Source organism: Coturnix japonica, chromosome 4 (genome assembly GCF_054131305.1).
Source record: "Coturnix japonica strain WE chromosome 4, WE-NBRP24, whole genome shotgun sequence".
Lineage (NCBI taxonomy): Eukaryota > Metazoa > Chordata > Aves > Galliformes > Phasianidae > Coturnix > Coturnix japonica.
Genome location: NC_140666.1, coordinates 25,054,482 through 25,081,402, shown reverse-complemented (window position 1 = coordinate 25,081,402; position 26,921 = coordinate 25,054,482). Strand labels below are relative to the sequence as shown.

The following is a 26,921-nucleotide window of genomic DNA, read 5'->3' as shown; positions in this document are numbered from 1 at the left end:
TTTTGGTCCTTTACACATGCATCAGGAACCAAAGGAAGGTTGCATGCAGATGTTTTGGAGAGGGAGGCAAACAAGCATGAGAGCTTGCATTATTTGTCTTACTGTAAATAGCTTTTTGTTAAGCATGGAAAGACAGCAGCTCTTCCTGGGATTGTTTGCAGTTCTCATGTGACTGTTGGTTCAGCTCGTTAATGGACCGGGCTTCTATTAAAAGTATTTGGTTATTTGGCAGGGATGTACTTCAGAAGCCAGGACCATATTATTGCTGCTGAGGTCTGCTGTCACTTTCTCATGTGGAGAAAAACAGAAACATGTTTTTAAGAGACACCAAAACTTCTTCCTTATTCTTGGATTGCCATTACTGCTGTGCACACGCTATGAGCAGGCAAACAGAGAAATTAGCTCTTTCCCTCCCTCCTGCTCAGCCCAAGTCCTCGTGGAGATTTTAGAAACACAAATTGAAAGCTCTTGATTTCGAAAGTTAAGCTCTTGCCCTGCGGTTCAGTTTCACGTCCCGTGTTAGAAATGCCATATCACAAAGGAGCAAAGATTGTTTTCAGGGAGTTGCTCGTACTGGCACTTCTGGCTTAGTGTCTGTCTTATTAGAGAATAGATTTGTCTTGCAGAAATAAGGAAACGCTGTGCAAAGGAACATGCATTGTGCTGCTGGGAAAAAAAACTTCCGTAAATGCAAAGTGCACCCCGACATAACCCTGTTTCTCCCATGTACTGCCTTGGCACCTCATTAAACTGTAGCACAGCTCATTGAAGTGAGTTCAGTGTTATGGCTTTAGTGTTGTGACCAAAGCAAGCACAACCTGGATTCTGCAAAAATCAGCAGCAGCAGTGGTGTGGCGAAGACACTGGATGATTGTGGCCTATAAATTCAATACTAGTATAATAAGGGGTGTTTTCTTGGCAGTGAATAGAAAGCACATAAAGGTAAGGCAGTTAATATAAAAAGGAAGATCCAGGAAGGAAGAGATTGTTTTCATTGGAGGACTGATAAATTGTGTTAAATTTTTCCTTTAAAGTTATTTGGCATTTATCTTCCCTTGTTCTTATGTAATTAATGAGAAAGCAAAGCAGGAAAACTGTACTTCAGCTTAAAATGTTTAAGAGGAAGACAGATTAACAGAGAAATGCATGTTGTATCAGACATTACCTCCTTACTCGTTATGCTGTCTTCTGTGCTTGGATGAAGTAAATATAAAATGCTAGAGAAGTGCTGCTTTCCATCTGCTGTCTCAATGGCTGTGCAAAGAAGCAAGGTGAAGGGCTCTGATCTTTTTTTCTGCCTTTGATTTTTTAGTGGAAGCAAAACTAAGATGACCGTGAAAGAGAGAAATAGAAAAGCTGAAACCTGGCTGGTATGTTTACTCATAATAGGCCTTGTTTTGTGCATCATCACCTGTTGTGTCTGCACAGAGCTTCAGGAATATCAGTTCTGAGCATAGGCACAGGGAGAGTACAAGATAGCTTGAGGTTTTTAATTTTCTGTGGACCTTAGAAAATCAGCAGTTGAAAACATGCATTTTCTTTCAGATGCAACTATAGATAAGCATGAAACAGGGTGCCAGCCTCCTTCATAAAAAGAAATAATAAAAAATTAGGTGATGTATTTGGCTTTTTATTTGCACTTGGCCCCATATCAGCCTCCAGTGTTTGTGTAAGAAAGGCTGTACAAGTGCAAGGTCAGGAGTTGGTGTGCTGCTCAGATGTGGCATGGAGCGAAGGGGAAGAGCTGCTGTGAAATGTAAAGTTGACATTTCCTGCCTGTTTCCTATATCGCGCCTGGCAGACCTAGTGAGTGAAGCCGAGGGAAGCACACATGGTTTTTCTGCAGTCCCAACAGGCAGCCTCAGTAGGAAGTTGGCTCGTTTTGAAGAACTGGAGCCTTCTCCCCAAGGCAGCTGCATGAGATGGTTGAGGTGTGCAGGGCTATGCCATGAGCCAGGGGGTGGCAGTGGCCGTGGGCACAAGAGGTGACTGCTAAAAAGCTAGGTCAGGCTTCCCATGTTGAAACTGAGAAGGGAAGCTGGCTCTCCATTAGGAACTCGGGAATGTGAGGCTTATGAAATGCATAACAATGCTTAATGATGCATGCTGGAAATATTGTTGAGGGCCCAAACTAAGCTGGCAGGAGCTTTGCAGAGTGAGTGAGATGGAGGCAGGAGGTTATGGCCATGGCAGGCACTTGGAAGTAATCAAGTTAGTCCATTTGAAGAAGCTTCCCCTGATCTGCATTCCCTGCTACAAAGCAGTACTTGACAGTCTCTGTGTCACCACAGAATGGAATGGTTACCTGCAGCTAGTGGCTGATTTGCTTGAATCTACATTACCTTTGCAGTCAAGCAGTGCCTCTCAGCTGGAGCTGAGTAGCTTCTGTCTGCAAGCTGTCATCTCTTAGTGTCACCTTCCCATGCCTAATACATCCACATTCACCAGCATGACTGAGCTGAGGAGACCTCCTCCTGGTGCAGCCCAGCCAGAAGTTGCTGGAAAGCTTCCAGGCCCAATGTGTGCAGCATCCCATGGTGGTCCAGCTGTGCCACCTATGGGGAAATGGCAGCACATTGCTCACCCACAGCAAGGAGCCCGAGAGGTATCTCAGTGCAGCCCTGGCTTTGGGATGGCCAAGCCATCAGCTGGGAGCACAGCCAGAAGTGATGGAATGATCTCAGGCAGCTCTCTGGACACAAAGGGATACTGGCCCCTCAACTGGGATGAGGCTCCTGCAATTCCCATAAGGATTTTAGACTTGAAGCTGGACACAACACTGCTTACTGTGGTTTTTGTGACAGGTCAGGGCACTTCTGGTAAATCCAAGCATTTGTTCTCAGTTTACAAGGCCCTTGCATCTCCCCAGCAGTGCTCAGCACAACTATCCAACTTAACAGTTGTTTCCTGATCGTTGCAGCGGTTACATCCCCACCAGACCATGTAACTGTAACTGAAAGAGGAAGTTTCTTCCATTCTTTCAACAAGAGCAGAGTTACTGGCACTCTAGCTCGGCATTTAGGAAGATTTTACCATTCCTTCAGGTTTTCAGAGCTTGTTGTGAATGCTCTTATGCAGCCTGCCAGGCCTGTGAGTCACAACCAGCTGCTTCCCCTGCAGGTCATGTTCTCCCTGCCCCTTCCCAAGAAGACCTCAGGAGCATCTCCACACACACGTATGCAGGTGGCTCAAGCCTTTTTGGGAGAAATAGCTGTATTCTTGACAAACTGGTGGATTTGATGACAGCTGGGATAAATGAATGTGGAAAAACAGTACAAGCATTTTACCTTCATCACTTTCCAGCATCAGTGGAGAAGTATATTCTTGGGCTTGAAAACTTTCAGGGGAAGTAGTGTAATTCTTGTGGGCAAACTGAAATGTCATAACTAAAAGACAACAACAGTTTTTTCATCCTAAACTAGGTAAGAAAAAGCAGAGTTTTGTTTTGTAGACCTAACGCATACTAAGAGCTGCTGCCTGTCTGCTGCTGCCTGTGCATCTCAGCTTTGCTCTGGTGCTGCTGCAGAGCCCAAGGTTTGCACACCTCCCATACTCATGGCTGTACCCATGATAGGGCATAGGAAGCTAATGAACATCATTTATTTGCTTGTGAAGAATCTTACTAATGGTGTTTGATAACCTGTAGAAATGGAAAAGGAGTTTAGATGGGGAGGTGAGGAGCCCATTTGCAAGACAGTCACAAGGTCTCAGGTTGTCTAAGGTTTTACAAGTTGTCACATCTCCTTGAAATTAAATCAGAACCAAACACCTTGTTCTCCTGGGCTCATCTGCAAACCCCAGCTAGGTCACTTAATGAAAAGCAAAAAGAAAAGCTTCTCTGCGTAGTTCCCTTCCCTTCACCATTAGCAGGATGTGTGGGATTCCGTAAGTACTTCCTCTGCCAATCAATATACTGAGGGCCATTGTCTCTGTATGCAGCTCCAGCTCTGTGTGGAAAGCATTTCAGATCTGGAGTCTCAAAGATCAATCATCCGATGAACACAGCTCTTCCCATGATGAGTGCTTTCTCTCCCTGTGGTAAAAGTAGTTTGGAAACAGCTCATCCAGTATGACTGTAAAATGTTTCCTCTGCACTCAGACTTGAGCCAGCTGCTATGGTTGCACACTGGAACTTGCAATGCTGTAGCCATTACCAAAAATACCCCTAGAGAATGAAAGAACAAGCCTGGGGCCAACCCAGGTCCTCTTGGAGGCTCACACAAGACAGTCAGATTACAGTCAGTAAGTTTCAAGTTCTTTTTTCTTCTCTGCTGTGCATCTTCATAGAGTTTTACAAAGAGACTGCAACCACATGAAGCATTCCAGAATGGAGCAGCGTGCTTCATTCTGTGTGTTCAAAACTACCTCTTCTGTTATGACAGATAACTTCAGGCTGGCTACAAAATCTGTAACAGGGATTGGTAACCCTCCAGGATGATACTTGGCACTCAAGAGCTAACACATGTTTTTGTTTCGTGAGCATGAGTCTAATAAAATGGCTCACTGGTTTAAGATGCCTCTGAAAGCAAGAAACAGTTGGATGTAGAAATCACAATGATTTGGCAAGTTCAATTATTAACTTCTCTTGCAGGGTTAAACTTTGACCAGAAATTTGCCGTGAACCCACGGGCACATCCTGCTAGGAAACAACATGGAGAAATCCTTCACTGTCCTCTTTGATTTATCTGTGCAGAACGCAGTCGGAGTATAGAGCTTTATTATTCCCCTGAGGAAGTCATGGCAGCCTCATCCCTTCTGCTGAGCTGAATGCTCTCACGTTTGCGTGTTTTAATCCTTTGATACAGTTCTGCCCTGCTCGAGACAGTACATCTGAGGAAAATCTGGCTGGTCCTGTACTGGCCTGTTGTATAGACTGCTTTCACCACGTTTCAGGAGAAAATTGAATGTGATGAGAAGCCTGAGCTATGTTAGCTATGCAGTGTCCTGTGGGATTGTTTTTGAACACAGCAGCTAAAGATAGAAGTGCACCACAGAGATGCTAAAAATACTGTCCAACTCTACGGTGGTTGTTTAGCATTTGGAGTGCTATAGTTGGCCTTACACAGACAAAGGGAAGATGCAGTTTTGCAATTTGAATATGCAAATGAAATCCTGATCTTGCAAATGTGCAGTCAGATGCTCGAATCTAAAAAGACTGCTTATATTCCCAAAGTTAAGCATTGGCAAGATTGAGAGTTTAATCAGTTAAATACGATGTCATCAGAAGTAGTAGTGTGATTGTGGCACCATGCGGAAACATCAGTTCAAAAGAAGAAAAATACTCTTAGCAGGAGTAAGATCAGATTTTTACATTCCACATGTTGACAGAACCGTGTTGTCCGATAAATCATCTCTTACCAGCAGCAGGCTGCAAACTGTTCCTTCTTTACAATTTATATGCATGATATAGTAAACATTGTTTTAATATCAGTGGGAACACATGCTATGCTTCATAGCTTTCAACCGTGTGACCTTTAAAGTCAGGACAAAGGCTTGGAAATGAGAGTTTACATAAAACTGGGAAGCACAGGGAGCTTAAAAGGCTGTGTAATTCACTTCTGTAGCAAGAACACCATTTTCTCTAACACTGTTAGCACAAGTCAACATTTATGTTGTCAATTTGCAGTGATGAATGTGTGATTAACATTACATCTAGGACAGAGGGGAGCTGGTATCTAAAACAAGTTGAGAGGTTCTGTGGTTAAAACCTGAGTGACTGAAGCATTGCACTTTTTTCTGGAAGCAATTCCTCCAAATCCTGTGTATTTTTAATTTACTCCTTTAGTTAATAAAAGAGCAAAGAATGCAATCCCATCCCTACTGAAGTCAATGTCCTAAAATATTTATATCATTGAGGCCTGTTTTTCAACAGCTTCACACAGCGTGATGGCTTCAGGGGTGGGGCGATGATCTGCCTTTGGTTTCATTTCTTTAGGAATGCTGGTTTGCAAAAATCCTTTAAGGATCCACGGGTCAGATACCATTCAAGGAGTGTGTGCTGTAGGACCCAGAGCTCCAGGGCCAGAGCCTGCTCACTTCTCCAGGGTGGAAGCCTACAAATAACATCTTGCTAAACGACTGTATTCCTGTTCCACATAATGCATGATGAGGAAGGTGGAGCTTCTGTGCAGAGAAGGATGGAGGTTTTCAAAGGAAGTATTCAGAGACAGATGTTCACGACCAGACTCTTTTGCTTTACAAATCATTCCTGCTTCTGGCTGTATCAGGCTTTCTGCACCCAGGTTCAGTGGAACGTTTGCTAGATTCGTGATCATTCTTACTTTAACTGAAGCTTGTTTTGATGGGCCTGTATTAATGTCCTGCTGATGGTTTCATGTATTGGAGTGCAGAGGAATATTGAGGTGGAGCAAAGGCATAGGGTGAAGGGTAGGCAAAGAGCCGTTCCAAAGGTTTCCTTAAGCTGCCCATTTTTTCCATCTTTCTTAGAGTTGTGTTCCTGTTTCTGATGCCAGAAACAGAAGTAGGAAAAACTTCAAAGTTCTCTTTTAAATGTTTTGTCCCCCACTGAGTTTAATGAAGAGCTCTGGATGCAGTAACACATTGCTTTCCAATACAGAAAGCAAGCAGAAGACTATTTAGCAGACTGATGTGAGGCCACCCGGCATTAGCATTCAGGTAGAGCCATGCAGGTAAGGTTGGAGCTGTTATTCATTGGGGGGGAGTAAGTGTGTAAGTATAAGTACTTAATCAGTTGAAACATAGCCTTTCTTTTTTCTTATTTTTTTTTTTTATTGAATTCCTGTTGTTTCTTATTGCTCTGAGAACTTGAGAGCTTTTTGGCCCCAAGTTTGACCTAACTGAAGGCTTTGCCTCCAGGCTGTTAATTCCCCACCTGTACCTTCTGACAAAATGGAACCCATAGTCTGATAGAAATGCAGGAATAAATCTTCTGAGACTTGATCAGGTATTGTAATATCTGGCAGAAAAAAAAAAAATAGTTGAACTGGGTTTTATTTGGTTATCTGGTAAATGATAAACCTAGCCCCTGATATATATATAAGGTATGCAATCTATTTCCTATACATAACTCCTGTTATTGCATAACTGTGACAGTGTCACAGGCTGGAAGAGAAGAAAAAAAAGTAGGTTTCAAATCCCAGAAGACTCAAGTAGCAAAACCTTCACTTCTGGCTCAGTAGAGAGGATCTGAATTCTGGAGTATAGCTGTTTCAGTGAGATTAATGTAGTCTACAAAATTACTGCAAAGTGTTCCATAGGACTTTGAAATTAATGGACTATAAAAAAAGATATAAAACAATACTGCTGGTATTAAAATGAAGGTAAGATGAGGTAATTCTGATGGAGAGACGCTGAGTCTAAGATTGATCTTGATTTACAGCCAGATATGAAAGAAACACTCTTGTACTACATCTTAAAACCTGAAAGGTAGGGAACTTCTGTCTTCAGCTGTCTCGTTAATAGCACTTGTCATTACACGGAATGTGGAAGCAACAGCCAGACAATATGCGTGGCATAGTTGCTGCAGGTCTTCAGATGACTAATTAAGAGGCATCTGCACCAAGATTGCCTGCTAGCAGCACAACACAGTAGCAAGCAGTAGTCCTGTTCTTCCAGATCCATTGTCAATAGGAATTTTTCCCTTGGAAAAATTTTCATTTCTAACGATGCCATTCATTCTGAAAGCAGGTGAATTGTTAAGGAAAGATGAGGTAGAAAGATGCTGAACGTTTGTTTTGGTAGGGCAGATCTCTGTTGGTGCCTCTGAAATGAGATTGGTTCTGTCTGACCTGAAAAGTAGCAAAGATAATGTCTACAATATATGTTACTTGGTTGCTTCAGCCCAGCTGGATTGCATGGAATGAAGAAACGGGTATATTCTTGGCTGTGTACTTTTTTTCCCTCTTGGAGCTGATCTTCCATCAGTATCTTCATTTTGATATTAAAGATGATACCTGAAATTTTAGACAAGGGTAACTGGAAAAGCCCCGCTCACGAACCTGCTGCTGTGCATCCCGTAAGACATTCCAGCTTCCAGCAGGATGTGGATTAGCTATATTTCTGTCCTTATGAGCTTAACTGCATCCACAAAAATCATTATGAGAAAATCGTATTTGTAGCATTTCCTTCCCTTTATTTATTTATTTATTTTTTAAAAGATTCATAAAAAATGTAATACGTAATGCTCTTGGTAATCCAGGTTGAATTTCCTGTTAGTATCTGCGGTTTAAGCTTATTGTAAGATCGCATCTTTCTGGTTTTGTATAGTCATGATGTTTTGGATGTTTGTGCTTATGAGCCAAATCATGCAGTTCTAAGTATTTGCAGCCAAGATTGCTTCTTAGGCTGTGTGGCTGGTTAAGTGGGGAAGGAGGCAAAAGAGGAGGAAAGTAACAGATCAGCAGTCCTTTAAAAGTTCACATGTGTTAAGTAGTAGCAGTTTCTTTCTTGCTCTTTGAATGCAGTTTGGGGTTCCTTCAAAGACGTGTGCTGATTTATTGAATAAAATGAGGAATCACAACTAGTGGTGATGGTCATAGGGAAAGGGTCACAGCAAGCTTCTGCTAAGTGACCCGGGGTTGGCTGTGCTGATGAGAGATGAGAGCTGTACATGTGAAGCAGCATTTGTATAGGATAAGCAGTCTATGTTAATAAAATTGTTTTAAAGATGGCAAATTTCATATTGCCACTGTAAAATATATACTGGAGAGAAACTCCAGTTCCAGGTAATCTAGGTAATTCATACAAGCTAACCAATAACCAGTGTGCTTTCACGGTTAAAATGATGGCTTACCCCCCGGTTCCTCTTCCTACATCCTCCCCTCCAATTGCGTATTTTAATGAGTATGATGAATAGGAGGAAATCCACCCCTTTGTATTTTCCCTGTTCATAATCCTTCCTCCACTACCACAGCTCGATGGGAATGGATCTGCCACCTTTCCAGCATGCAAATACCATGCAGACCCAAACGAAGACCTTTGTCTCATACTCCTTAACCGAGGAGTTGGGTTATGAGTACTTTTAAGCCTAGTGAAACACTTCTTCGGCAGCTTGAAATCACATTCTGATCTCTTCCTTGACATTGTGAAATGACAGCTTTAAGTCCATCCATGCTCAAATCACTAAAAATCAGAAGGGTCAACCTGCCTAAAGCAGTAGGAAAAATTAGGTTTTAGTTTATGTTTAATCTTAGCATGGGGAAAGTGACTACTAGTTTTGATTGCTTGAGCCCCCTTGCATTCTCCTTGTAGCCTGGGATGTGAAAGCATACTTCTTGTTCCTGGTAGTCAGGGACTGCTTCAGCTACTCACTGTATGCCTCAGCAGGAGGCATTTCTTTTTGGATTCAGATATGTAACGCAAGCTTCTGTTATCAAATGACAGCTAGCTTGCACAAATGAGAATCTGCAGATGAGCTAAATGCACTTAATGCAGAGGCAGGTTCTGCTGTTGTTAAATGGGATCTTTGCCCGCAAGCATTTGTGTTTTGTTGATCATCTGCAAGCCAGCCTGCTACTGAAAACATCATGTCTGATAGTTCAAGAAGCGCTGCAAGTAACTGCATTTAAGAGGTAATGTTATATCAGATACACTTTGCAGCTTTCAAACACTGGGATTCTCACCTTTTTTTTCACAATCTGTCCACAAAAATTAGCAGGTCATTGGAATCCGTATAGATTGCGAAGCAGCTTGCAATATAGAGCACAAACCTTTCACACTGTGTATTCAGGCACAGGAGAAAAAAAATCGTGACATTTTCATGTTTCATATGGAAAATTGCCAGTTTCATTTTTTCATTACATGACTGTTTTTGTCAGGGCAGATAGAAACATTTTGGGCTGATGGGCAGATAGCTCTCGCTGAAGCTTGTTGAAGCCACAGAGACTGAAGTCTTGATGGCTGAATGCTGCAAACAGTTTGCCTCTGGCAAATACATGCTTCTAGTTTTGGAAGTGTCGAGTGTTTGAAAGAGACAGAGAGTGAAAGGTTCTCTGGTCAGCTCGGTTGAGCAAAGCTCAGATTTTATACTACGCAGAGGGAAAAAACAATCTGCAGCAGATCCTGAAAAACAGGAGAGTTGGAGACCCAGCCTGCCATGGAGTCTCAAGGGGATGCTGGAATTTGCAGGCTGATGTGTTAAAGCTGAAGCTCTTCCACTCTTCTCAGGCTGCTGCATTATTCAGCCCTTCCACCAAAAATTAACTGTGCTCTCTCACAATACTTTACCTAACCTTCAGTGTTGGTGACCTTGATTCCCCGGGTTTCTGAGGCACCAGGGTCTTGCTCTGAAAAGCTTTGAGAAAGGCTGACAGAGAACACTAGCAAGAACCAGTGGCTTGGGAGAGACTGAAATATTCCCCATCTGCTCCTTCTCCTACAATCATTTCTCTTTCCTTTAATCAAACCAGTAGGAGAGCCAACACCTGGGCTTTTCCAGGAGTTACAAGGGTCTGGTGACTCCTGGTGAAAGAAGGCTATCTGACTCCCATTCTGGAAGTCCCAGACTGTTTTATCTCACGCTCTGAAGTCAAGAGGGTTGCCAGCGATGATGGCACGTGCAGGGAGTCAAGGGAGCTGGACAAGATGCTGGAAGAGAGCACTTCACAAGCTCTACAGAGGTGGTTTCAAAATGGTGGTGTCTCATAGGGCTTGGTTCTTGCATGAAGGTGCGTGTGGGTGTGGGAATCGCTGCTGTAGGTTGGATCACTCAGTGGCAATGAGTGGGATGAGGTGGCTGCAGATCAATAATCAGCACCCTGCGGTTGCTCTAAATCAAGGCTTGAATCTCTGACAGGCTGCAGAAGCCAGAGGGAAGCACAGAAATATCTCACCAAACATTTTTCTTCTCTTGTTTCTGCTTTACACTGTCCTAAATAGAAATCTGCAGTTACATTCAGCTTATATTTGGTGGAAGGGGGACAGAAGCTGCACAGATCCTCACAGTGGGTGGTGGGGGCTCCTCCCTGCCAGCCAGGGTGCAGGAAAAGGCCCAAGAGCCAGAGCAGAGCAAGTGTGGACTGGCAGTAAGGCCATGGGGCAGGCTGGGTCATCAAGCTGATGTGGTAACCAAAGAGTTCTCGAGTTAAAGGAAGAATGAAAGTGCAGTGGTGGCAAGGCAGTGAGCCAGACTGGAGAAGCTCGCGCAGCATGTTATTAAAATCCAATGGCACCACCACAGCGTGCATCTATTGACAATTTGATCTCTCTGCTTCAGCTCTCATCACTTGCAGCCGTTGCTGAGAAATAGTAGGTCTGTAGAGGCCAGCACCACCGCCTGTGTTTGGGAAGCAGCAGGCAAGGGGAAAAGTGATGGGCCCCAGCCTGCAGCCCTCAGCCCCCAGCCCAGTGCCTGCAGAGCACTCTGCCCACGCGCATGGGGACTGCTGCCCTGTGCAGAGCTGGTGTGTGATAAATGAGATGTTTGCAACCACAGCTGTGGAGCTGCCGGGGAAGGAGCAGTGTAAACAGTTATTATTTATTCTTGTTACACTACCATTAAGAACCAGCAGTGTGACTCGTTTGGAACTTGGGCCTTTCCCAGAAGCACGCCTGTTCATTCTGAAAGCATAGCAGTGCGGGGATCACGGCACACTCACTTCTAAAAGCAAACCAATCAGATGTTGCCCGCATTAGAGGGCTTGCCTTTGTTTCCTAAGTATTCCCCCAAAAGAAGCTAGCACCTGCATGCTAATGCTGTGCAATGGATTTTGACAAGGTCACAGAGTGCCTGTTTGTTGCTTATCTGCTCGGTCTTAGTTTGCAGATGTGAATGGGGTTTTCCCATATGTGGCTGTACAGCTCCCAGCCAGCTTAAGAGTGTATGTTATGTGTTTATATCGTATCTATATTCTCTTACCAGAATTCATTTTGGAAGGAGGCTGTCCAACATACAGCCGGGAGAGAAAGGGAAAGAGCATATGCTGTTTCTCTCTTCATTTCTGCTGATTTTGTCAAATAGCATAACCCCACTCAAAAGAAAGGGATAAAGAATGGGTATAAATCAGCTCCGTTCTCTGAGAATCCAGGACCAAACAAGGGAAGTGTGGAGTTCAGAGGGAGCTGGGGCGATGTGCTGGCTCCATCAGACCACTGCAGTGCAGGGTGCAGTGTGGGAGGAACAGTCACGTGTGTCTGACCTAGGAATATTTCAGCCTGTCCACCCTGAGGAGAGAATTCTGTCTGTCTCTAATAATTCATATTTAAGTGCCTAGTGAAATACTGTTGTCTAGTTTTTCCATTTGTGATCTGCTTGAAGCAGAGGGCTGATGATACTCAGTCATCCCTTCCACCCAAAATGACTCTGTCATTTGTTTAGTCCACTTTAAGAATGGTATCTTTATCAAGCTTGTGGCTGTAGACAAATGTATCTTAACCAAATACAATATGTATTTGGTAACAAATACAAAGTATCTTAACCAATACAATACCAAATACTATGACATTTTGCTGAGTTGAACCTGCTGAAGCTGGAGGAAAATGGTCTTCTGGACTTCATGGTTCTCGTGTAAATATCCACCTGGGAAACAGGAACCTTGCTTTTCAAGAGAACTTAACACTCAGCTCACATCTTCCAGCCTGGAGTATTTAAAAATCCTGTCCTGCTTTTGGAATACTTGCGCTTCTGAACACCATGGCTTTATTTTACCTATAGTTGTAGTCTTGGGGAAATGGGCTTTCACATTACTCCCCAGTGCAACAATTAGACAATACTTTTTAAGTGTTTAGAAAGCCCAAATTTCTCCCTGGTAGCTCAGAGCACAGGAATGTCCTGTGGCAGGGATGTACATGCCAGCATGTCAGCTGGCCAAGTGTGGGAGATCCCCCAGCACTGCCTGCCGCAAGGTTCCCAGTATGCAACTTGGGAATGTGCAGTGTTTATTTTGGATGTGTGAAGCCTGTGTAAAGATTCCCTATACATGTCTGGCTTTAAATATATATAGTTATGCTCTACCAACGTGTTTCAGCCTACACAGGGCAGCATCTGTTGAAACATGTACCTCTGGCTTAGTTTTGTCAAAGAAAATGAAGGAAAACAATTTCATCCGTCATTAGACCAACACTTGGGAGAAGGTTTAGGCCTTGTTCCATTTCCTGAAGCTATGCAAATTTTGGCCTCATCAGCCCAGAGAAATAATCCAGTACCTGGTGCTTCAGCCGTCTCTGGCAGCAATGTAAGAACAGTCTCTTGCAGTCTTGCAGTCAGGGTCAAACCACGCACAGCACAGCTGACTGAAGAGAGCTGCCAGGCATGCAGGACACCAAAAGCAGCACTCTGTTCCATACTGGCTCCAACTCACTTGTGGTTTCTGGGTGCAGCCCAGGGTAAAGCAGTGCAACTGGAGGCCATAGAAGAAAATCAGTGTTTGCTCGAGTTAAGGAGTAGCTCTTAGGTGGTGGGTGAAAAATACCTGTGCAAAAAGGTCTCTTTGCCTCAATGCCACTCAGAACTGCTGTGTGGCAGGTGAATTCCTCCCAAATCCTGAGCAGCAGCTCACCATAGCATACAAAACTGTATTACCATCTGCCAGCACCCTGTTCCTCATGTACGACTAACTTGTATCCTCTCACTCACCTCCAAATACCCATGTAAGCTGGGCATTAATATGTAGGAAAGTATCGGTGTAGCCTGATCACATATTGGCCCAAACTTACAATCTTTTCTCTGCCCACCAATTTAGAAACAAATGATGTGAGAGTACTTATGCGTATACAGTAAGCCACTGGGAAACTGCTCCAAGTTCCCAGCTCAGAACAGCCCCAGTTTGTGGTCATTTATATGTGAATCCATGGAAGATGGGCTGAATTTCAGGATGGCCATTGGCCATTTGTACATTCCAGAAGCAGCTGTACTATGTTCCCATATTGCACCCTTCAGCCTTGCATGCCCTGTGATGACTGTCCTGTGTTAATAACTGTATTGAGCACCAAAGTGTGTGTTTGTGTAGTGATGCCTAGACACGGGTGAGATGTGTGTAATATTTTGTGCAAAATTCAGAAGCCAGCCGTACCCACTGCCACCTTAAAGTGGATGTGACTACACTCGCAATAGGTGGTGGGGCTCTTCTAACATGGGCTGGTATTATGAGTAGATAGGATTTTTTTCCTGGTATGAGGTGACTAGCAATGCTTTGAATGGTACTTCAGGGCTGGGAGAGGTTTTACTGTGAGCTGGCTTAGAGGAGCAGTGACTCTCTATGGCTTCTCTATTGCTGACAAGATACTTTTCTAAACGCCACCTCCCTCTACTATTACACAAGAACAGTAGGCTTATTTCCCTTAACTTGAAGCAGCAATGTTAATGTTTGATTAATCCTATGACATACAGGTCAAAGTTGTTAAAAATGAAAGCCACAGATGATTATATTTGGAGGAGATGAGTCTTTTGTACTGAATTTGTATTAGAGACATTATTTTTAGTTTCAGTTTCTTTCTAAGTGTAATGGAGTCGGTTTGTTTTTCCTCCAAAACTTGTGGATTTCCCACTATACCATTTCTTAAAGATGAAGATATTTCCATCACGGTGTTTTGAAAATATTTCAGTTTTTACAAGTTACATCCTAATGTGAATGAAGCCCATGCTGCCAGAGACTCAGGAGAACAAACTAAAGATTTTAGCTGTTATTTACTGTTAAGAAAATCTGAACTATCTGTGATTGAAAAAAAAAAAAAGCTTGAAAGCTGAAAGTCTGATTAGATGGGTAATGTTTGTTTGTTTTAGTTTATTTACAAAGCATGGCAGTTATTTCAGAAGCTCTGCCCATAAAGAATGTAAAACAACATAGTTGTCTCAGGTCTGAATTTAATCTGAGTTACTGGCAGAAGGTTGCTAAATTCAGTCCAAGGTTTCATTCAGTTCTGCCATTGTTTTGACCTAAAAAAATGTTACCATGAAAATGCTGCCATGATTGTTGTGCAGGGAGTATAATGTCTTCATTGAGATGATACCAGAAGTGATTTTAAAAACTTCTGCTGCAATTCAGATGACCAGCAGTGTGTTACATCCTTAACACCTGTCTTAAGGCCAGCATGTGAGACCGAGCCTTTGTCTGACTGTAACTCTTCTGATTTCAGTGAAGTCACACCCACTTAAATCCTGATTGAATTTGTCTCACGTGATTGAGTTTTTAATTGTGTGATTTAATTTTCAGTATCTCCAACCCAGTGTTGGAGCTTTAGAGCACGTTAGAGTAAGGTCAGTAACCATTTTGTTCCATTTTTACTTTCCCAGTTACAGGGAGCCATTAAACGAAAACTGGAAGATGATAGCTCTCCTGCCTCCAGTGGTGTGCCTGATGTCATTTTCCCAAGTGACAGTAAAAGACTTTGTCTCGATGATGTAACCCTTTCCATGGGCCAAGGTACCAATCCCAATGTGGCGTGTCCAGAAATGCAAAGTTCTCCATTCTCCACCAGTCACAGCACTTCTTCCATGGGAGTCACAGGTCATTCCGTGCTCTTGGAAAACAATCACATGAATGGCAGTGGCATCAGCTCCCCATTTTCTGTGCCACCCAACACGGAAATAAATCAGAAGGGGTCAATAGGAGGGCAGGGTAACAGCATTGTCCACTATGATGAGAAAGGAAACAGCTTACAGTCTGTGGACCAAGAGCTGCAGGATCTATTGGAAGAGCTGACAAAGATGCCTGATCCTTCTCCCAATGATCTGGATCTGGAGAAGATTCTGGGCAGCAAGGCTGAAGAGCCACTCGGGCTAAGTCATTCTCAACCAAGCATAAGTACCACTCCAAAGTCCTCCCCGCAGACTTCCCACTTGGACAACCATGTTGCTAACAAAGACTTTTCCCCAGGCTGCAATCCAACCAGTGGAGGATCTCCTCAGATGAGGCCATCGTCTGCTGGAGCTAACTTCCAGGTTCCTCCCTCAAACAAACCTGCTGCTTCACCCATCTCTACAGCAGCTCAGAGCAAGAACCAGCCACCACCCATGCTTCCAGTACCCTTACCCAACATACCTGGCTCCAACTGGCATGCTCAGCAGCTAAAGCAGCTGGCAGCTAGCAAGCAGGTGTCTACTACAAAGCAACAAGTACAGGCTCCTAGCTGGCCATCTATGTCTCCTCCTGGTCTTTCTCCTCCTTATAGGGCAGGATCATCCCCACACCATCAGCCCTTCAGTCCTCAAAATGTTATGGTATCTGGAATGCCTGCTAATAATTTACCGGGAAACAACATCCAGAGTCCTCAAAACACTCTGCTTTCAAGCATGGCTTCCAGCAACACCCCCTCCAATGGCCCCTCTCCACCCTACGGGTCTGAGAAGCTTTCCAGTCCAGCTCTGAACCAGCAGCCCTTCAGCCCACAGAGCTCCATGCTGCCTGCCCTGACAGCAGCCAGCTTACCAGCCAGCAATATTAAGAGTCCACAAAACAACTTGGTTGCCAACATGGCTTCCACAAATACTGGACCTTCTCCACCGTACAGGCCAGAGAAGCTGTCAAGCCCAGCTCTGCATCAGCAGCCCTTCAGTCCGCAAGGTACATTAATCTCTAATATCACTCCCAACAACAATCCCACAAGTATGCAGAACTCACTTTTTAAATCAATGACTACAAGCCAGTCCAAAAATATGAACATAATTATGCAACAGCCATCTGCTAGCTTACAGCCAGGTCTGGTGAATGAGAACCCTGTTAGCCAAGACCAATTTTCTTTCAACAACACCAAGCCACTATCTCACTTTGCCTCGGAGTCAGCTACTACAAAGATGTCACCCCTGACAGCAGGACAAGGGCAGCAGTCGCTCATTCACTATCTCCAGCAGCAGCAGCAGCAGCCTCCAGCAGCCCAGCAGTCCCAGCAGGCTAACAATAGCCAGTTCCTCCAGCAGCAGTTCCGACAGCTGATGCAGCCACATCGGATGCAGAGACACATGCAGCCTGCCACACTGCCATCTCAAAACAGACAGGTGAGCGTGCTGCTTCTTTCTAACCGGGATTACATGCAAATGTTGAGTTACGTATTTTCTTCTTTTTGCTTTCGTTTGTGTTTCAAATGTGGCATCGTTAAACTTCGGGGGTGTTTACGGTGTATGCATGGACAACATCCTGGAGTTATTAGAAGTAACTTTGTTCATTTCTTCAGTTGAAATGTACTTTAATTCTGTTGTGCGCTGTCACTTCTAGCCCAGTGGAGAATTATGTGCTATGAGGCAAAACCCACTTCTCACTACTGAAATAAGTTAGTTTTAAATGTACAGACTGTGTGCTTGGGTACATTGTAAGCTGTAGGGATGTTCCCGTAATTTGTTTTCCATCTTATTTTTTTTGTGGCAGTTCTTTCCCCCCCACCCCCCCTAATGCCCTTGACTGATTTCATCTCTGTGTTATGTTTCTGAGGCCAGAAAAGATTGGGGGAGGGAGGGTGAGAAGTGAAGTTAAAATATGACTCCTTGGTGGACAGCAGGTCAAACAGTACAGCATCTGAATAGCTAAGAAGCAGACTTGAAATACCTGTTACCAGCATTTGCCAGAAGCAATGCCCTGCTTTGGATGAGGGCCATTCCCCACCCTTTGCTAAGCTGTGATACCAACTGAGCTGGTAAACACAAGAATGTGACTGGCAAGATTGAGAAGCAGCTTTGTTTCTCTCCAGCAACCTTCTCCCTGAGACCCAGGGAGAGGTGAAAAGCACTATCTACTACTACCCCAAATAGAGAGGTTTGCTGTGTGTTTCAGAGCAAGGAAGGGTTTGGAGACTCAGTCTGAGAGCTCAGGTATGAGCAATAAATGGGTATCTTTTCTTTAGGAAGAATAATGGTAGGACACAGATGGAACCTTGCCACCAAAGCCAGCTTCTATGAGGCAGAACCAGCACTTTGGTGTCAGAATCCTTAGCCCAGCTGCATGCTGTCCTACCTCCTAGGAGTTCAGCTCTTCTAGAGAGGCATTTCTTCAGTGTGGATGGCTTAGTGTGAAACTTTTTTGTGACAGCATTGAAAAATAAGCGGATAGCTATAAACATCATCATTGTAGTGGTAAATTAACAAAGTGCATTTCCATCGTGCCTCTCTGAGATCGACCCAAAGTTGTGTAAGCAGTGAATCTCTTTAATTGTCCCAAACCAGCATTCTTCAAACAGCTTTCCCACTGCTCTGCCTGTGCTGCATTTCCAGGTGCTTCTCACTGTCAGAGAGGTACCATCATCTGGTGCCTATCAGCAACTATCAAGGACAGTTAAGACAGTGATTACAGGCAATGAGCATCTTATGATTTCAGACTAGTTAGGTAAGATCCTGGTTGGTACCTCCCTCATTTTACAAGTGAGACTGGTGCACTAATTATGCACCAGATGACAGTGCTTTGGTTTTTAGTGTGCTAAGCCACCTAAGAAGGATGGTGTATGTTCAGGAGCTGAATACTTTGCTGGGTTTTGATGATTTTGCTGCAAATCTCATAGGAGAATGTGGAATCCTAGTGCTGAATTAAAAGTAAATGGCAAAAAAATGGATTTTTTTGAGTGAAAGAAGGACAGAAAATTGAAAAGTATTTGAGATGTGAAACCTTAAAATTCCGGGTTAGTTGCTGTTCTTTTCATGAGAACTAAAGCAAAGGCTCCACATCCCAGATGCTGGCTTCCTCCTGGTGCCTCCCAGCTGCAGCGTGTGGAACGTAATGGTGTATCTCTTCAATGTAATCAGTCTGCATCCCAGAGCCTGGGTTGCCTGGACAAGTGGCAGATCTGATAACGTGTGATCTTTTCACGTCTGAAGCGCTATGTCTTTATCGCTGAATGCTGACAGATATTGATTTAGGCACCAACAGTTTGCGTTGTGTGATATTTCAAAGCCTGGTGGTACTCACACTGCGCCGGTGGATATGCTCAAGTTTTCATTATACTCGTGTACTACTAGTGCTTGCTGAGTGAAATTACACTCAAAAGGTCTGGACTCATAAATCCACAATATAAAGGTGGTATTCAGTGCCAGAGAGTCTCCTGCTGCTTTCTGGGATGCAGCTCAGCCCCCTGACTTTCTGTTGGCTGGCTCTGGGTGTGTGAAGGCAGCATCTGCCCAGGCAGGTTGAATAGTTGGGCATCTCCCTCATTTTATGTCTAAATACAGCTTGTACTTGCAGATCGTCTCTTTTGGCATGTCAGAAATACTGGGCCCAATTGTGCCTTCAGCTACGCTGGTATGACATCCCTGAGTTCAGAAGGGCTGTTCTCTTGTTCCAAATGATATATGAATAGAAACAGTCCCTCGTGAGTGGAAAGAGGAGTTCTCCTGCTTGTAGGTAGAAGAGCTGGAGATCTCTACATTTAAATTCGGGCTGCAATAAAAGAAACCTTTAGGAGGCTGTGAGTTTTCCAAGCCCAAGTCTGTCTGAGTTAGTTTCAGAGCCCTGGGAAGGGGGCTGCATTGCCCACTGCTCCATAACACACTTTTTCAGACAAGACTCGATGGAAGGGTTTGTTTTGCTGGGGGGACATGGCTAATAAATAGCTATTGTTTGGGTGTGACACATTGTGCATTTCTGAGCTGCATTTGCTCTGCGGGAACCAAGTGCGCTATTCTTAGAGCCCTCCACATTTCTGCTGACATCCAGATAGTTGTATACTGGGCTCTCAGTGGAGGGTATATTTGTTTCAGCTCCGTTGCCAAAAATTATGGAAAAGGAAAAAAATATAGCGGAAGAAGCAGAGAGAAAAATCATATCACTTGCAATATAAATAGCTGTATTTACTGTATGCTGACTGTATATGAGATATTGAAGAATGTGATGAAGATTATTTTGTTTTTTAAAGAACTCTGTAAAGGACTGAGCAGTGTTTGTTTCAGTGTGGTAAGAGAAGCAATAGAGTATCTGAGTTGGTGGAGTAAATCACAGGCTGCAGAAGCACCAAAACCCCCCAGCTTCATTAAACATGCTAGGAGGAAAAAAGTGAACCAAAAAATCTTGCTTCTGTGCGTGAGCTCTCTAAAAATAGAAACAAATCTGCAGAAGAAGTGCACTGTTACAAAGAGCAAAGTGACCCAGAGCTTAGATGTTAAAGGTTAAATAAATATAATGGAATACAATGTTCAGCTTTTATTAATGTAAAAATAGCAGCGTACATTCAGTTGCGGTGTATGTACAGGGAAAACAGTCATATTTTAGTGGGGATTTCTGAGATGTTGTAAATTTTCCTAACACACAAAACAAGCTGTGATATCACGTATTATTAATAAGACTGGAATCCCAGATTTCATCTGCAGTTTCGGTCTTTCCCCTGTCCTGCTCCCTTCCCCTTCCCTTTTGTCTTTAAGTATCACACTGATCTTTAAAGCCACCATGAATGAAGTTCTGCTCGGTCTTTCCTTCTGATCTTACCTTTTTCCATCCTTCTCTTGTTTCTTCTCCTTTGTTTTTCCTCTTCTTTCTCCTTTTCCTTCTCTTTTCTCTGGAAAGACTTTGTATTTTTTTAATATATTTTTTTAACTAACGCTGCGGGGAAGAAAAACAGATTTGATTTCAAAGGGCAGTGATAGCACAATACCGGAGCAAAGCCTTGGAGGGAGTAAAGAGCTTTTGAAGGCAGAGGAGCAAGCCCTTCAGCTAATTAAGTGCCTTTGACTGGATGAATAAAGGAAGCCGGTGATGAATCTGGATTGCAGCAAGCAAGCAGTGAGGCTGAGCCTGGAGTTTGACCCCTCTGCCTATGTAAAAGCATCTTAAATGGTCATTTCTGAATTTATATTTAGCAGTGCTGTTGCAAAAGTGTTGGTATTTTTTGCTCTAACCCAAAGATTCCCCTTCCCAGAGGAGCCCTACAGAGGGTATTGCACAGCCAACTCCTCCCTGCCCCCATCACTAAGTCACATTGGATAGCTCTTGGAAAGTAAGGAGGAGGCTTTTGGAAAGACGTGGGGTGTTGGCCAGCCATGCCAATAGTAGCCTTGTATTTTCAGAACTGCAGAAGACGAGATAAAAAAAATCAGGTCTGATCTTCTTACCCTACTGCTCTTCTGTGTTATTTGGTTAAATTGCATGTGTCCTTCTGTGTTAGGCTGCCTTATTTCATGTCATTTCACTGCTGTAGCTGAGCCTTGCTTTCTACGCCTTAGTTTTCACAGTACTTCAGTGCGCAATCAAGTTGCTTCTGGCACCTCTGCCCAATGCAAAGGGAGTTTCTCCCAGTTAGCCCTCAATTAGCTCCCAGCAACTAACTGGGGGCATTGCCTGCAGGACCACTAAGTGCTGGGTGTGTGCAGGCTGACCTGGCAGCCACCCTTGTTTTGGTGGAGAAGGAAAAGAGAAGCGCTTAATGCACCGTGAATGTGCAGATGGAAGTGGGACATCCCAGAGAAACGTAGGACAGATCACTGAATGGCAACTGGACAGGCTGCTTTTATAGTCTGTTCTCATGCCCAGGACATGCAATTTCTGCCCCACTTGTGGAAGATTCATTTGTTCATTGTCTGTATTTTTGCAGTTTGTGGGGCTCAGCTCCAGCTCAAAGCAGCCTGGCATTCAGGAAATGTGCTCACCTCCCCAAATCCATGCCCTTCTCACTCTCTCAAATTTGCTGCCTAAATTAACAGTTAATTTTAGTACTTTTTTGTGGGGATATTGTGAAAGCATTGGTTGTACCTCCCTTTTGGGATGAGGGCAGAAGGTTTCTATCCAGTATTGTCACACTGAAGTCTAAAATTGCATCGACACTTCCAAAGCTGAAGTACTGAGGGCACCAGTGGCTAATTAATGATTGGAATGAAAAGCAAGCAGATGAATCAGGCAGCCTTCGGAGGGCAATAAATCAGGTGGTGCCGCCGGGTGGCGGGGCAGGGTGACGAGAGCTGCCCACTGCATCCTGCTCAGCCATTCCTGCCCTGCTGCAGTGAGTGCTGCATGCGCAATAAAAGCACAGACATGTTTTGTTTCAGATGCGATACCTAGAAATAACTTTCCTGGTAAAATGAACTCAGTCTCTTTTTCTCTGGGCGTTTTGGAGAAATTTCAGTGTGTGGGTGGGGGAAACAAAGCAGTGGCTGTAAACAGGAACTGATATTGTCTCCGTGTCTGAATGGGGAGAGAAACTGAACTGGCTTCCTCGGTTCCCTCGTACATCTGCGAGTCTGGAAACACTGGGGTGATTCACAGTTTGCTGATTAATATAGGAGCAAGCAAAATAGGGTGAATTAGCGGCCATTAGAGAGATGCTCTGTATGGCAAATGTCCCCCTAGAACAAATGATGTTTCACGAAGATTGCTTAGAGGAAGAGGTAATGGGTCTTAAATACAAATTAGAATCAGTCTCGTCAAAGCTGTTAACATTAAGGTTTGAAAGCCAAACGCTATTACAAGCTGTCTTCAGAAACTCTGGCCGTTTAGGAAGTGTATCAGTCTGCTGTGTCGGCGCTGCAATATTTCTGTCTCAAGTACTTTGGACTATTTCAAGCAGCCTGCACAAATAATTGATAGAAACTCACAGTCAGAACGGAGCAGCTCTTCTTAGGTCTTTGAAGGCTAATCACAGTTACATGTAGATTTTTAGGTTAAATCTTTTACAGAGTATCTAAAGGCAAAAATCATATCAGTCCGTAATTCTTAAAAGCTCTTCTGTCAATTAACAAAAAGTAATCCTGTGTTACAGTTTAACCCTTTGCATATGGGAATGTGAAAAGAACAAGATAGGAAATACATTACTGCAACATAAGTAGTGTTCTCTGTCTGACCGGCATAATGATTTAGCAGTTCTCCTTGTAGTAATGAAAATGAGATGCCTTAAATCAGCATCAGACAGATGCAGATTTGAATGCAGATTCTGGACAACCTGTGCTGAGGTATTTTTCCCCACTGGAGAGTTGTTAAGAACCCACTGAAGGAGGGGGAGAGCCGTGTGAAGCAGATGGGGCAGCACGATATCCTGGTCTGACACGGTACATGAACGGCTTGATGTTGTAAAGACTCAAACACACACACCTAAATTTACACAGCGGGAGGTCATCCCAGGATGACTGCAGGATTATTTCTGAGAGCAAAGTGAATCATGTATGCACGTCTTTGTATGCTCAGCAAAGATCAGAGGTGGAAGAAGAGAATGCCGCAAAGGGCAAAGTAATCACTGGCAGTGGCAGCTTAGTTCTGCCACTGAAGAAAGGAGCTGGAAGCTTTGGTGCCCCACACCTGCCTTAGTTCAAGCTCACATTTGAATAATTCTTGGCTCTCTGTCTTTTTGAGGATTGTACCAGCATTCTGTAAATGTCCAGCCTTCAAAGAAGTTGAAGTTGGTTATTTGCAGCCCTCCAGGCTTTGGTTTTCCAGTTGCGGGCAGCAGGAGGAAGAGCTGCCCCTTGCAGGAAGACAAGCTGCCCCTCCACAGGGCACAGCATAACAAAGGGAAAGGAGGGGGAAAATCTGACCTGGGTTTGGTTCCCCTCTTTTTCTTTCGTGGCTGTGGGCTGCTACTGTGAATGTTTCTTTCCCACCCAGAAAGATGAAGACATACTATCCTGGGGTAACAGTAGTACGTTACCCTGTCATAAACCAATTTCTCTCACTGCTTTAAGACTCAGAGCTTTTGGAAGCTTCTCTCTGCCTAATGAATTTGTTTAATATTTCCTTTACTCTCTGGCATTATTAAGTATAAACTGTTACTCTACTGGATTGAAGTGTGGTTTACAAGGCACTCACACTGGGATGGTCTGTTTTCCCTTACAGTTGCTTCAAAGGACGTGCTTAAACAATGAATGAATGGTACCAGTGGTACTTATTTCAGACAGCCCCCCTTTTCTCCTCCTTTCCTGCAGCAGCACTTCTGCTTTCTGCGTAGAAATGCAGTGCTTAGCAGCACAGATGCAGAGAGAGGGTAAGCCACTTTTTCTCCTTTCCCTCTCCTCCCAAGAGGTATCCTGTGACTTCCTCTATTAGCCCATTAATCGCTGCAGCTCAAAATTCAGCCTGATCAAAGGAGCAGAACCAAGTTGAAAAGTGCACATTCTGGCAATTGACTTCACTGTTTATAGGTTCCCCGCTGAGCTCATTTAGAGCCGGGATGAAGCTGTTCTCCTGCAGGTCTGCTCCTTGGCTTGGCAGTAGCTCCGCACTGGGTGCCACACTGGGATCCCTGTGTCCCGCAGCACCCATACAGAGGCTGAGTGCCCTCCTGGTGGCTTGGTGCAAGGCCTGCACTTGGCTTTAGGTTGTGCTTCAGCTGCAGGAAAAGCCAAGAGCCTGCTAGCTGAAGGTGCCCGCAGTAAATAGTGATGATTCGGTGTTTTGCAATGCACGCGTCAGGTTTCTGTCTCTTGCAGCTGTCCTTCCTGGGTCGCGAGTGGGAAGGAAAGCATTAAAAAACACACAGGGGAAATTTGTAAACAACGTGAAATTTCTTGTAAAAGTTTTCTTTACGATGTGATGACTCACTTAAGGAATACAGTTGTTTTTAAAGCCTATTTATACATGCAGCTAGAAACCCGTGCTGTTTTCTGTCATTAACAGTCTTGTTGGTTCTTGTTTGCTGAAAGCAAAAATGCAGGCTGCCCATACCTGTGCTGCTCTCTGCAGATTAACATCTGATTTTGCAATCCGTATGCCTCTCAAATTCCAGTCGATGTAGACGGGAGTTACGGGTTCTCCAGGAATATGGTGTGGGGCTCCTGATATCGTCAGCTGCGATTCTGTGGTTCCCAAAAGCGTGCTCATATTTCTTAGGGCGAGATTCACTCGATGTGTAGGTTCTTATCTCATTAAAGTGAGTTATCGTTGCTGAGATGTGAATGGCATTCTATTATCAGAAAATATTATGTATTTAATGGTTTAAGAGTACGTAAGGTCAGCAGGAACGCAGAACCGCTGATAACATCACCATGGGCAGTGTGATGGCCCTGAAAAAGGAGTAAATCTTTCTTTTAGTGATAAAAAAAAGGAGCTAGACGTGTCGCCGTTTTCCCATGGTTCTGGACTTTATCTAAAACCTCCAGTGTGTTCACTTATGCTGTGTTTTCCATTTGTGAAAACAAATAGAAAGCATTTAACAAGAGACCTTTCTTTTATTATTAAGAAAAAGATTATGACAGTGAAGGGAAGAAGTGGGCAACCCATTTCATGCTCAGTTCAGTCTTTGAATTTTTTTCCTACCTATATAGATATTTGTTTTCTTATCCATTTATATATATATGAGAGGAAAAAAAGAGTTTAGAGAGGACTATGGCCTTCATCATAGACTCTGTAAGGAATAAGATTAGAAAGGACAGCCTGACTTGGGTGACTGCATGCTAGTTGTGGCAGTCTGTAGCACTGCCAAACTAAATGGAAACAGTTAGCCAGAATAAGGAATTAAAGTAATCCCTTATATTAGGAGCCTGAAAATGAGACAACCTTCTGCATATGCCCTGTGTGTGTTTCTAACCCAGTTGGGATGTTTCTCCCTACCTTTGCTGTGCAGAAAACAACAAACAGCCCAGCTCTGGGAAACTGGAGCACAGGCTTGCAAATATTGCAGGCTTTAAATGCGTTGTATTTTTAACAGTAGTTTGTGATTGGAATGACAGGAAGGAAATGAGCAGAAAACATCCTAGTTTATCTCTATATAAAATCTTGCTTGTGAAAGATAGAGTTACCACAATAATGATCAGCCACTAATTGATTCACTGTGCTATGAGACAATTGCTGAGCAGAGGAGCCCAGGGTCATTTTCATGCTCGAACTCTGCTGTGGTTTGTTGCTGAGGAGGGGCAGGAGAGGGTTATAAAGCAGCCGCCACCACTTTCAGCCCTGCTTTTTTCAGGGAAAAAGAAAAAACAAAAAAAAAAAAACCACCAAAAAACAACAACAAAAAAAGACACCACTGGCCAAGATCTCTTTCCTTTGGAAATTGTGGCTGGGAGGGGCCCCTGGGGCTTGTGAGACAAAGTGGGCAGGCAGACAGTCCCTTTCTTGCATCGTAGGCAGCAGGCAGCCCACGGAAGTGAGGCACTAGGCCGAGTTGGATGACGCGCCGCGCTGGGCTGGGCGGCAGCATTGGCCGCAATGGGTTTGCAGCTGTTGGTTTCTTCCCTTCTCCCTCTCCTATCCTCCCTCCTCCTGCCTGACCCCACGCAGCTCCAGTACTAAGGACTTCTGCCTGCCGTTGGGGGATGCACCAGAGCTGGCCTCACTCACTGCTGCAGCCTCTTCCCTTGTCTGAACACCCTCAGCAAATAGGGAGAGAAAGGAAAGCATTAAGGAAAATAAGACTCTTCAGCTTAACCTGGTCATCTGTTGCTTCCTTCTGGGTTTGCTGTGACACGTGTTTGTGAGCACTGCCTTTCCCTTAGTGCTCTTTCAGGGTATTGCAGTCGTGAGGCATCCAGTGGGACTGAGAAGGAAGGAACCTTCTGGAGAGAAGGACAGTGCAGAGCTGCGACCTCTCCGCAGGTTGGCAGCAAGTTACAGGCAGCCTGCGGGTCTCACTGTGGTGGTGGTCTCACCTGTGAAGCACCTGACAGCAAAGTGTGCTTGACCCAGCTGTACCCAGCAAAGTACTCTGAGCCTTGCAGAGTGTGCAGGTTCCCAGGCACTCAGGCTTTCAGATTTGCATCCATCTCGTAACCCAAAACTGCCTCAACCTCATGTTTGTGAGGGACACGGAGAATTTAACTGCTTTCACTCCTAGATTTTAAAACATAAAGATGTGTCTCGGTGCCTTAGCCAGGAGATGCCCACCAGCTGCAGCTCACCTGCTCTGCAGTGCGGGGCACTGCTGCTCAGCCAGCCTTCCTGCCTCTCTTCACCTCCAGCAGCAATGTCAAGCTAACCCAATTCTGCAGCTGGTATCAAGTGCCAGAGGCGAGCTGTGTAGATGTCTCTTTAATTCCTGCGCTTGTACAATTTCGTGTATATTTTTCCTCCAGTTCCAGTGACTCACAGAGTCCTTGGGGCGGAGGCAGGGGGAGAACAAGAAGGCTGTAACCCAGGTCTAATGTACTCATCTGCTCAAGCCAGTTGTCAATGAGCCTT

At 44.2% G+C, this 26,921-nt stretch overlaps 1 protein-coding gene across 2 annotated transcripts in view; it reads left to right on the top strand.

Moving 5' to 3' along the window:
- MAMLD1 (mastermind like domain containing 1) overlaps window positions 1-26,921 on the top strand; it is a 72,576-nt gene that overhangs the window by 28,011 nt on the left and 17,644 nt on the right. For both annotated transcript variants that reach the window (XM_015860803.3, XM_085546388.1), the window contains one exon: window positions 15,209-16,909. In XM_015860803.3, the coding sequence (XP_015716289.2) occupies window positions 15,209-16,909 (1,701 nt within the window). The remainder of the gene's footprint in view (window positions 1-15,208; window positions 16,910-26,921) is intronic.